This window comes from Labeo rohita, chromosome 2 (assembly GCF_022985175.1).
Source record: "Labeo rohita strain BAU-BD-2019 chromosome 2, IGBB_LRoh.1.0, whole genome shotgun sequence".
NCBI lineage: Eukaryota > Metazoa > Chordata > Actinopteri > Cypriniformes > Cyprinidae > Labeo > Labeo rohita.
In genome coordinates this window covers 9,482,826-9,495,301 of record NC_066870.1, presented here as the reverse complement: position 1 = coordinate 9,495,301, position 12,476 = coordinate 9,482,826, and the positions used below count along the sequence as shown (strand labels likewise).

Sequence of the window (12,476 nt, the reverse complement as noted above, 5' to 3'; positions counted from 1 at the left end):
CGCCACACGCTCTTCTAAACAACGCCTAGCTGCCAGCCTCTGGGAAAAAACGATTAAAACGCTCATGTGCAGGCTGTGAGACAAGCATATCGTACATGTCTGTCTAGCTTGTTTACATAAAAAGGCAACGGAGAAGCAGCACATTGGATTGGAAAACGCGTTCGCTTTCTCTGTTTACAATAAAACCGGCTGCAGAGAAAACTAGTGGTCCTCTCGGCTTGCTCAGGGGCATGTCTGTGCCTACCTGCAGTAGTAAGACAGTGATGGACAGCTGTCTGTCTTCATTCGACATGGTTCATATGATTCCTCATTGTGGTGATAACTCAGTTTCACTTGACAATGTTTGCACACATTGATAAAAGTAATTCCAAACTTTGCTGCACCGAGAGCAGGGTTTTACAGTGCGACAATTTCAGTCACGTTTGCGACTGAAAACTACTGTATGCGACTATGAAAAAATATTTTGGAGCACCAGTGCGACTGACACAATCAGCATATATCTGTTTGTGCTTGGGAGTGTCCAACATTGCTACTTGCATGTTTTTGCAGCGTTGAGTAATGTATGAAAGACACATCTATTAATCTGAAACACAATGTTAATCTGAATTCATTCACTGCTCAGAAAAACAATGTTTTGTTCAGTGCAGAGTTCTGCAAGTGCACTAATCCTCTCATTATAACAAAGTGTAGACAGTGTAAATAAGAGATTCACTGTGCAGTACAGAGAGCTTTAATTATAATGGAACTAAGGAGAGTGACAGCCTGTAATGATTATTAGTGGAGTTTGCAAATGTGATACTGATTTAATACAACAGTTCAATAAAAAAGTTAATATTAAGTGACTTACATTGTCTGACTATAACACTACTGCCTAATTTTGCTCTATTTCATAGAAATTTTTACAGCCGAGCACCTATGCATCTCTAAAAGCAAAGCGGTGTTTTGTTTATGAATGAACGTGCGTTTTTAAACAAATCTAGTGAGTCAGTTATTTATAATTACCCATTCATTAAAGGTGTAATAGGACATCTTGTAAAATGCTAACTTTAGCCTAACTTCAGCCACCCTCCCTGCAAATTGCCGTACGAAGCCGAATCACCTGAACAACATTATTACCATACATCATATATCATTAACCGGTGAGAACACTTTTTATAGTACAGTTAATAAAAGTATTACAATACCAGGAAGGAAGATCAGGTTATTGACGTTTGCCTGCCATTCATGCTCTGTTGCATAGTGTACATGAATGCGCTGATGATGTATGCTGTCTGCACGAACAGGGGAGAGGTATGCAAATACATATGTTGACAGGCAGGTAGGATAGTCAATCTTTAATTGGACGAACATTTCTTGGTTCTACGCCTTCCACAGAATATATAAATACATATACATTTAGACCAGTTAACTTAATGATTGCCATCAGAATGTGAAGACCAGCATAACAAAAAATGTTTTTGAAGACAATCACCTATTGTACCTTTAAGACAGTTACTTGCTTCATTCCTGAATGAATCAGCCATTCAAACGAATCAATTGAATGAATGATTCAGTGACTAAATCAAGTGACTTGACGCCACCTACTGGCAGGTTTGGATTCATTTTTTTAAAAGTATAAATTAAATTAAATCATTTAATATGTCTATATTCAATAGTATATATTTAAAACATTAATCTCCTACATTAATACACCTGCAAGCCATATTTGTTTCTCTGTGCCACCTCTGTAGTACAAATTAATTTTACTAATACTGGTTTAATATGATTAACAACTTATTGTTCTTTTCTCCTTGTTCTTATTATATATAATAATAATAATAATAATAATTATTATTAATATTATTATTATTATTATTATTTAATTTGACTTTAAAAGATGACATGCTTTTAATAAAATTAGAAAAATGCCATTACAAAGGTAAAAAAAAAGCCCATGCAAATCACTTTCAAATATCATAAGTCAAATATCACCTCGTAATGGGAAGGCTAATTTTTGATCAGAATTTTAGATTATTGATCAGAAGGTGCTCCTGAATCTTTTGACTGTGCTTCTAAAAATAAAAGTAAGCGTAGAGCCCTGATCTAGAGGCAGACATCACCATTCTGTCATCAAAAACAATCATCTTACATATTCCACAGCATCACCCAATGCATCTAGTTACAACTGTGAGTTTTAATTTGCATGCTCAGAATTTATCAAGGATTTACTGCATTTACGGCCAACAAAGCAACATTTTAGCGCAATTCGAATAGTGTTGGTTATGTTTTCAAAAAAATTATTGCAGATCGAGTATTCGACTATTCGTGCCCTGGTTAAAATCCACTCAACACTGCTGAATACGAGTTTTTAAAGAGTTCAGTCAAAGTATGTTTGCAACTCTTTTCATTCACAACGAACAGTAAATAAGAGCTTCACTGTACAGCGTTGTCAGCTTCATTGATTATAACTTGGTGTTTTAGCTCAGTCAGTAAGGTGGCTGCACTGAGCTTCAGTGATTATAACAGCATTGTTCTTTGCTCATTTTTCTGTATATAGTATACATTTGTAACACTGCCGACTGCACATTGCAAAGTTTATGGATTGACAATCTTGTTTAAATGGTGGATTGAATCTGGTATTGTAAGCCAAAATTATTGTATCGGGCCATCCCTAGCTGACACAGCAGCTGTTTTGGTATCCTAGTTAAGACTTTGCCTCATAGGCTCAGAAGAGCAAAGACCGCTGGTTGGGTGGGCTGAAAAACAGCAGATTGGCCACACATTAAGCCTGCTCAGAGAGAGTGTGCGGAGAGATCAGGAGACAGTAGGATGCAAACAGACTACCCTTCGCCTCCCTCTGCATTCATCTAAATGCATGGACTATGGGCTCCCAGATGGCCCTGGTTTTTGCCTCTCCCTCTCTATTTCTCTCTCTCTCTCTCTCTCTCTCTCTCTCTGTCTCTCTCGAATACACTCGCCTGCCGGATTAAAGCCTCTTCGTCAAGCAGAGCCGGCGAGCATTCTGATTGGCTGAGAGCCTCAAGCCCACTGCTTACTGGTGAGTGCACTTGACGAGGTAGCCACTGCGTTGTCGGGGGCAACCACTCACCGCAGCAGCAGAGACCGGCAGCCTGGGCTTAAAAAACAAGGGGAAAGAAAAGAGGGAGAAATTAGAGGGGAAAACATGACAACAATAACAAGGGATTAGCCTATGGCATCGGCCAAGCCATCAGGACTCCATATTAAAAAAAAAAGAAACTCCCACCGCACACAGATGTTTGTGAAAGAGAGAGAGGGAGGGAAAGAGCATCTTAGATGAAGGAGCCCGATTGAAAAACAGCTCAGCGAGAGAGGATGTGCAATCTGCTTGGTACACAATAGAATTAGGAAATGCGTATGGATGTGATGGACTTGTCTAACTGATGGTGTGACATCTTACACACATACACGCTGAACAGCCATCAGTGAATCAGGAGCAGCAGCCTGTTATGAGGAGCAAAAATCAGTGGTGTCACCTGTGTGCAGAAGAACAGGCCACATACATGTCTGTTTAAACTGGATAGCGGACAAGCAACGCAGCTGGACTCTTCGTTTGACCTTAGCATGGGGGACACAGCAGAATACCAGCGTCTGCCCAGCGACTGCGATGAGGATGAGGTATTACAGGCTATTCAGATAACTGATAACAGTTTTGTTGGTGGGTTGTTTATTTTAAATGCTTGCGTATTGTGGAAATTTAATTTTAATGTACATTATACATCTTGGCTTATTCAGTCTGTGTACAGTAAGAATGACATGCTCAGAAGTGGGTAACCACACCAGAAATGTGAGTCGGTAAGTGTGTCAGTGTGTCTTAAGACGGTACAATAACCCACATGTGGATGAATCATCACGTGATGTGCGGTACTCTGATTAGCATGGTGTGTGCCTTAAATTTCGTCATACTTTGCACATATTAACCAGGCTGTGCTCTACTGTTATTGTTATTGTCATTCATTAGTCTGGTCGACAGCATATGTCTTTACATGGTATTGTTTGCTCTGGGTGGTGCTCAGCTACACTTGCTATGAAGTGTGATTTGTGTATAAACTTCTGTTCAGAAATCAGTACTTTTTTTTTTTTTTTTTTAAGAAATTAATTTTGCAAAGACAATAAATTGATGACATCATGAAGGTTTCCAATATTATTTTATGTCACACAGCATATAATAATATGAAATTTCTCAGTGTTTTGGAATGATTTCTGAAGGATCATGTGACACATCCCCAAACAACTCTTTTATGTGCTTTACTAAAGGTATGAAGTATACACATGACATTTGGAGCCTAGTTGTAATAACACCACAAAAATGGTCAAAAGCAAAAAGACACTTTTAACACAGACTGATGTGATTTCAGTGAGACTAAAGTGTTTACACAACATTTTATAAGGACAAATTATTGTTTTATTTTGATTGAAATCAGTCTGTTTAAAATGTATGTAAATATACTTAATGAATGTTTTTAGAGCTGTCTGTAGATCTTTTCATAACAGCCTGGGGTTCTGTGAATCATCTCATTGGTGGAACTGCCCACCAAATTATTTTAATCTTTTAGGGATACAGTTTAAATTTATGTAAAAATAATGGAAGTATATGTTAGTACTTGTTTAGGCTAGGTAAGTGTGTGTGTGTGTGTGTGTGTGAACAGTGTGTGACACTGTTTCTCTGTGTTTGGTGGCATTTCACGTTCTCACATTCAGCACTATGACCTCATCCACCCCTTGGTGGAGAAATCCAGATGATGTTTCAGTCTTGAAGAAACAAAACTGACTTCACACTTCTGTCATCAGGTTTCTTGTTCTCTTCTTTTTTTAATCGCTTACTAGGGCTACCAAATTAATCGCAATTAATCACATTCAAAATAAATGTTTACATACTATATGTGTGTGTACTGTGTATATTTATTATATGTAAATACACACATATGTGTATATATTTAAAAAAAACAACAACATTTGAATGTATATATTTGTACTTGAATATAATTTATATTATAAATATAAATATTTTATATATAAATCTAAAATTTTTTCTTTTATACATGTATGTGTGTGTATTTATATATACATAATAAATAATTACAAAAAACACATATATTATGTAAACAAACTTATTTTGAATTTGATTAGTCGTGATTAATCGTTTTGCAGCCCTATCGCTTACCAGTCTTTGGCTATTTCTCTTAAAGTTATCACCCTTTCCTCTTTTCTGTCTTTTATCTCTCTTTGTATTAAATGTGTTCTGTGTGAATGCAGGCTGAAATTCAGAAAAATTTGATCCTGGTGTCAGACCCTAGTAATTAATCCCAGAATGCATCTGGGTAAACAGAACAGGAGCTTTCATTGTGATGATCTGTGACGAAGACAGTTTGTATACAGACAAAGACACAAAAGGAAAAACATGACCAGGGAACTACTGACCATCCGTTTGGATTATGAAATGAACCAGCCAAATACAGTAGGAGTACCATAAGCAGCGCTATTGTTTATGGGAAAATAAAAGAGGAGGGCTTCTTGATGAGTACATTAGATGTCATTTTGTATTTATGGGACTGTCCAGGATTGTGAATGAAAGCACAACACAAGGAAACACTGGCAGTGTCTGAATTAACACAATTATGTAATGCCAAAATACTTGGAAAACATCAGTTCAGAAAGCAAACTTATTTCTTGGGCCTTACTCTTGCTCAGTCTGAACAAATCATAGTGGATAAAATCATGTAGCGCTCTACATTGTTCTGTTTCTCTTTGAAATACTGTATAGAACTTATGAGACAAATGTTTCAGAAATGTCTTTTCACATATTTAAGCTGAGTGCTGGAGAACTGAGCTGCATGTTCAGTATCACTTACAAAGCTGAATTGTATAGGAACATGTGATTTGTTATTAAACAGAAGCATGTGTTGTTTTTTAAGCCATGTTCAAACATGTTCTTTGTCTGTATGACATTTCCAGATGAGCTTTAGCAGTAAAGCCAGTTACTGTTACTGCTGTTGTCCTTCAGTAAAGGTGTTGTGAATCACTTAATGGGCTTGAGAGAAGACTTGATTATGGCTTTTTCATTTGCAGGGTTTTACGCTTTCTTGTCCTGATGTTGTTGTCATATTTGTCTTGTTGAAAAATAACTGTTGATTTATGAGTAAATGTGAAGTATCTTCTAGGTCTAAAGTGTGGACAGTACTGGGTATCACTCAAATGCCACTGGCTACAAGCACTTTTGTGTGACTGCTTCCCTCTGGTGGTTTGTCAGAGCACCACAGCATGGAAAAAAAGTGATCCATCTGACCACTACAAAAAAAATTCTGTAAAAACATTTAAGAAGAACTAGCAATACAGTTCTAATGTCTTATGGGTTTAACAGAGTGGGGCTGATTCCATTAATCAGTTTTGACTATACCTTTTGCCTTTTGACATGGACCATCATTGAATTCTGCAGGCAGGCAAGAGAGTGAGGGTGAATTTGTCTTCTCCATGAGGTGCTACATATGGAGGTATAGTGTGAGCTTGGCTCATCCGGTCTGAATGTGCAAAGCTGTTGGTGGTAACTACAGGTCACATACACAAGCACACATAAAGAAGTGTTCCTTGGTGATACCGCAAGGTCTTTCTTACAGTTTAAAATCATTAAAACATTAACAACAGTCATGTTGTTCCAACCCCATAAGACATTTATATTCAGGACACAAATGGAGATATTTTTAATATTGTGTCATTGTATTGTCTATTCCTTTCAAGCTTTCAAAATTTCATGAAAACACTGTAAAAGTAATCGATTTGAATGACGAATTTACAACTGAAAACGACTGTGTACGACTATGGAAAAAATATTTAGGAGCACCAGTGTGACTGACCCTATCAGCATATTTGTATTTGTGCCGAGGGGAGCTTCAAAGGTTTCGATGTGTTTTTGCAACGTTGAGTAATGCATCACAGACATATCTCAAGAATTCTTTCAGAAACAAAGTTTCTTTGTTGATTATAATGGAGCTTTCTGAGATCATGATGAACTGTAAGTGAATTTTTTTTTAATGATTTTTAAGGGAGTCTGTAAATGATATTGATTTAATACAATACAAGTTAATATTACGTTACTTACATTGTCTGACTATAACATTATTGCCTGATTTTGCTCTATTTGTAGTCAAAAATTATTTGAAACAAGTCACAACTGAGCCACTGCACATTTCCATTCAAACACAGTGGTGTATCGTTTATGAACGAACGTGCATTTTTAAACAAATCTAGTGAGTCAGTGATTCCATTTTATATTCATTAACATCAAATACAGTAAATGAAAGTGGAAATGTTATTGCTTGTGTCAATTTGTATGTCAATTTGTATGGCACTGTTCACAATCCATACTATTTTATATTAGCTTTACATAGAATGTTGCCTTGATACCCACTGTGAGCAAGCCAAAGGTGACTGTGCTAAGGAAAGAACTCCAAGATGATTTAACCAGACACTTATGACACCTACAGTGTCTACAGCGCACAGCTGGTTTAAGTGTTCGCCAAATATCTGAGCTCAGTCACGGGGACATACATTTTCCCCTTATTCACAGCTGTGCTAACATTACCAGATTTTTTTCATTCTCTTAAATACAGCTCCTTTTTCGATAAGTCTCAGGAACATTCCTGTTGCATTAGCTGCATGGTCTGAAGCGGTGTTGGAAATTCTTTGTGTCAGGGCAGTAATTGGAGGCAGACTGTTTATGACACACAGGGCCCTGCTTTACTGCCTCTGCCCCTGCTCACCTCATCTTCCCTCTTGCTCTAGGGGGAAAAAAAAACAACCACATCCATGCTCAACCAACATTGTAGATTTTGTTTATCGCTCAAAATGCCGCATGTCTAGTTTAGTCTGCAGGCTTGATGAATCAGTGGGGAATGAGGGAGGAGGGAGGGTGAAGGGGATGTAAATAAAACATGGTTTATTCTGCTAGGGGTGATGAAGCCAAAATGTCCCCTTTTCGTTCAGATGGGAAGGAGGAAGAGGGAGGGGACATATTTTGAATGCGTTTGTTTACAAGAGGTTGAGATAACATTTTTAGAGGGGTTGAGGAAGGAGAATGGCGCAAACCAAATAAAGAAGAAAAGTCAGGTCATGTGGGAGTTGAGAGCAGAGTGGGAGAGAGAGAGAGTGAATATAAAAGAAAGATGTGGTGAGAGCCAGAGATAGGAGGGGATATGGTGGTGTTCAGGAGGGGGATTTGTTAAGAGCCCAACATATGGGAGGAACACAGGAAATGAGCTCTCCATCCTGCAGTTAAATCTGACCTTTTGGCTCATGATCAAATGCTCCTCCATCCGAATACCATAGAGTCTCTGTCCCGGGCACGGAGGGAGGAGAGAGAGCGAGAGGGAGGGAAATAAAGAAAAAGGGGCACTTCCCAAGCGTCTGTTTGTGAGTTGCAGGACTTACGGAGTCGTGCAGTAGAGAGAGAGAGAGAGTCCTAGTCGCTCCTCCTGCTCCAGAACAACACGTCCCCTCTGACACAAACATGCACGCACTGACCAAAAAAAAAAAGCAGTACCTTTTCTAGCTCAGCAGACCATAGAAGCAGACAACTTTGTGTGGGCATTGCAGCTCTTGTGATTCTCTTATCACTTCTACTGTGGCTGTCATCTGAGCGAGAGAATCGGGAATAGAAGAAACTGTTCTATTAATAGCTGGCCGGTGGACTGAGCGGATGGATAAAGGAATGGACAACTGAGGAAAATGACTCAAATACGTTTAGCAAAATCTTTTTCAGACATACAAGAAGGAGGACATCACCTCACACTTCTTGTGACTTGCTTCAGAGCATGCAGTGTGAACTTTGCTTTGGGATGTTCTAACTAGGCTGCCAAGTGAACATTTCCCTTTGGCAGACCTCTCTCTCTCTAGTATTTTCTTGCCTTGCCCCACACGGTCCCCCACACACTATGCTAGCGCTGAGCTTCGGTTAAAGGAGCTTAATGTGGATTGCCCTGCGATGGAATGTAGTACGTCGGCTGTGCGAGTTCAGGAGACTTTCCAACTGAGGAGACCTTCAAGGTTTTGGAGTTGTCTCTCCATCTCGAACCCTGTTCTCTAGCAAAAGAGTCTCGGATGATTAGGCTGAATTTTTTGTGGATTTTCTCATAGAACTCAATATGCGTCGTTTTGACAAGCTCAAAAAATCTTTTCCATTTCTTGCTCATTTTCATGTGTACAGAGTAAGTCTGTTTTTCATTCTCTTGTAAAGACCATGCTAAGTTTCAATCTGAGGAATAGAGCTGGGAATTTCAGGACTGTCCTGTGCTTGAGTGTACGTGTGTGTGCTGGTACATGTCAGCATCTGTGTTGGTGTGAAACCGCACCATGCTTTTACACATGTGTCAGAGCTTAGCTGTGTTCATGGATATCATCAGACCATACCAGAGCCTGACCCTAACAATGCATGAAACCTTCACAATGCATAACTCGAGGGCACTATGTCTAACAGTTTATTTCTCACACACTGTCTCATATTTTGTGCATTTGTTTGGCATTCATATAGTATTCAGTGTGTGTCAATTAATTAATTCTTGTTATGAGTAATTGCACCATCATAATGTTGTCAGTCAATTTATTTGTAATGTTCTTTCCTAAATTTGTGTGAAGGGTGTAGCCACTCTTGGTTGTAACTCATGGCCTCTGTCCAAGGGCCATAGCAATAGTTCCCTTGGGCTTACAGGCTACAGCGATCTAACACCATATGCATTACTTCACACTGCACAAGCTTCACTTGTTGCCACTAGCATTGCACAGTATGCCTGTGCTTTGATAGTACTGGAATATAACTTTCAAAATGTTAATGGTACCACCATATTTTCCAAATGATAATATTGTTGATAATTGATAAATGATAATTATTTTATTGCTGCGAACATAATGCCTAAACAAACATCAAAGTTTTAGTGGTATGTCCTTTAACTAAACTAACAGATTTAATGAAACCATATGTGACCCTGGACCATTAAACCAGTCATAAGGGTCAATTTTTTATAACTGAGATTTATGCATAAGCTGAAAGCTGAATAAATAAGCTATCCATTAATGCATTGTTAGGATGGGACAATATTTGGCCGAGATACAGCTATTTGAAAATCTGGAATCTGAGGGTGCAAAAAATCTAAATATTGAGTAAATCACCGTTAAAGTTGTCCAAATGAAGTTCTTTGCAATGCATATTACTATAAAAAAAAAGGGTTTTTTTTATATATTTACAGTAGGAAATTTACAAAATGTCTTTATGGAACAGGATCTTTACTTAATATCCTAATGATTTTTGGCATAAAAGAAAAATAATAATTTTAACCTATACAGCATATTGTTGGTTATTGCTAATATGCTACTTATGACTGGTTTTGTGGTCCAGGGTCACATATTACAATATAACAACAGTTATGAAATATTAGTTTTGTATAACAATATTTTATACTACTTCTACTACCATTATTACTACTACTACTACTACTACTTTTTTTTTTACTCTACATCTGTGGACCAAGATGATTGACTTATCAATGCCTTAGCAAACAAATTTTCAAAGAAGGAAGTTTAATCACAGCACTCATTTCTATAGTACTTTACGTGTGTGTGCAAAATGCTTAATGACTTAAATGCTCTTGGTTGGTTTTGCTACATACTATATCAAGAAGCAGTTCCTTTTTAGTATGTTACTGGAAGGATGTATTGTAAAAGAGTGCTGAAATGCATGACCACACTATGCATGACCACACATCATCAGTCTCAGGATCTGGTGGATCAGACTCATCACATATCAAAATCTCAATTGTGCCTGAAATGTCATGGATGCCACTGTGGCATCCATGAAATTTCATCTTTGCCACTGTGGCTGTGAGGACAGATTGCTTGCTTGAATTAGCAGTTGGATTTGTCAGACTGTGAGCCTTCATTTCAAAGACAGAAGGTTGTAGCTGAGTTCAGTTCGTAGATTTGACTGACACGTGTTGCTTGCAACGACTACACATTGACTCCCACAGTCACCCACAGGACAAGTGTATTTTTTCTTCTCTATTATCAGTCTTTGAAGAGGCCTAGATTCCTCTTTCTCCTGCTTCTTTTTTTTCTTTTTTTTTGTACAGGAGAGATGTTTCCTATATGTTCAAAGGTATATCTAAACTTTGACTCTTAAGTTTGCAAGCCAGCAGAGTAGACAGGAAATATTGAGGCACATTTGGACATGATGTTGGATCCATTCCCAGTTTAAGTGTGAAAGGTTGCTGGGAAGTTCAGTGTTGGGGGAGGGATGTGTCTGTTTGTAGATGTGGATGACTATTTTGTGAATATGAACTCTTACTTAGCTATTTTTCCAGTGGCGCTTGCTAATGCAAGCATCACTAGTAGAGGGCCGTATGAAATTAGTTTATTTTCTAAAATCTGTCTTTTTAGTTCTATTTTTTTTATTTTAATGGTTCAAGAAGCACCAAAAAGCGTCTAATCAAATGCATTTATAACAATTTAATGTCACTGAATAGAAAGGCTGTACAGAATTAGGTTTTTCCCCGAATTATGTTGTATGTTTTAATTTTTCTAGATTCTGTATTTTATGATCTAATACAAATCAATCAATCAATTATATCACCTGCACAGCTCATTCACTCTGATACATGCAGACTTTGTTTAAATAAATATAAAGAAATACTTGAATACATCAAAATTCTGTGACATTCAGCAATGTCACAATGTGTTTTTTTGTTTTTGTTTTTTTTTTTAATGACGGATTTCAAAATTATAGAGCCCCATATACTATTGCTCATACTTAAAGTTAACAAAACAAAGAGAGAGGATGAACTTCACAGAAATTTCAGTGTGTGACTATGCTCTGAAAGTTATTGATGGTGAAATTAAAGTGAAAAAGGCCTTGACTCTTATGACCCATGACTTTTCATGTGTCAACAGAGGAAGCACTTTGGGCACAGAAGGCTGGTTGTGCTCTCTGTTCTGACACTAATTCAAGAAACCTGTTGACTTTGTAACCCCTTGATTTACATGAATATCTTGGGACAACATCTTTTTTTTTTTTTTTTTCTTTTTTTTTTCGTCTATTGGATGTTTGTCCCTTTGCACAGTAATGACTTTTGAATTACCTTAATTTCAGAAAATGTTGATAAATAATTATATATAGTGGTCAACCGATATATCTTCGTTGGCCGATATTTGACTTCTTTTTTTTTTTTTTTAATTATCGGCAATAAGATTTTGTGTTTTGCTGATGTGTTGGACTTTTATTTTGACAGCAATTTTATTTGCTCTATTTTGCCACTGAAAAGAGTTTTAAACAAAACCACAGCAGAACTGTTTTGCATGTCTGAGCAATACACAACAGTGTTTCATTACTGAATGAATCAGCTGACTGAACAAATCAGTTGAATCATTGACTTACTCATGCAGTGACTTTAAAGTAAAAATCAATTTAAACTTATAGC

General features: G+C 37.5%; 1 protein-coding gene across 4 annotated transcripts in view; it reads left to right on the top strand.

Annotated features, from left to right (window-relative positions):
- Nucleotides 1-12,476, top strand: part of tnk2b (tyrosine kinase, non-receptor, 2b) — an 84,440-nt gene that overhangs the window by 41,877 nt on the left and 30,087 nt on the right. The window contains exon 1 of one of the 4 annotated variants that reach the window (XM_051125121.1): nucleotides 3,090-3,636. The exons of 1 other annotated variant lie outside the window; for it this stretch is intronic. In XM_051125121.1, the coding sequence (XP_050981078.1) occupies nucleotides 3,583-3,636 (54 nt within the window). In that variant the 5' untranslated portion in view covers nucleotides 3,090-3,582. Of the gene's footprint in view, nucleotides 1-3,089; nucleotides 3,637-8,312; nucleotides 9,219-12,476 lie in introns of those variants that run through there. 2 more of the 4 variants (XM_051125113.1, XM_051125131.1) reach the window with 2 other exon arrangements.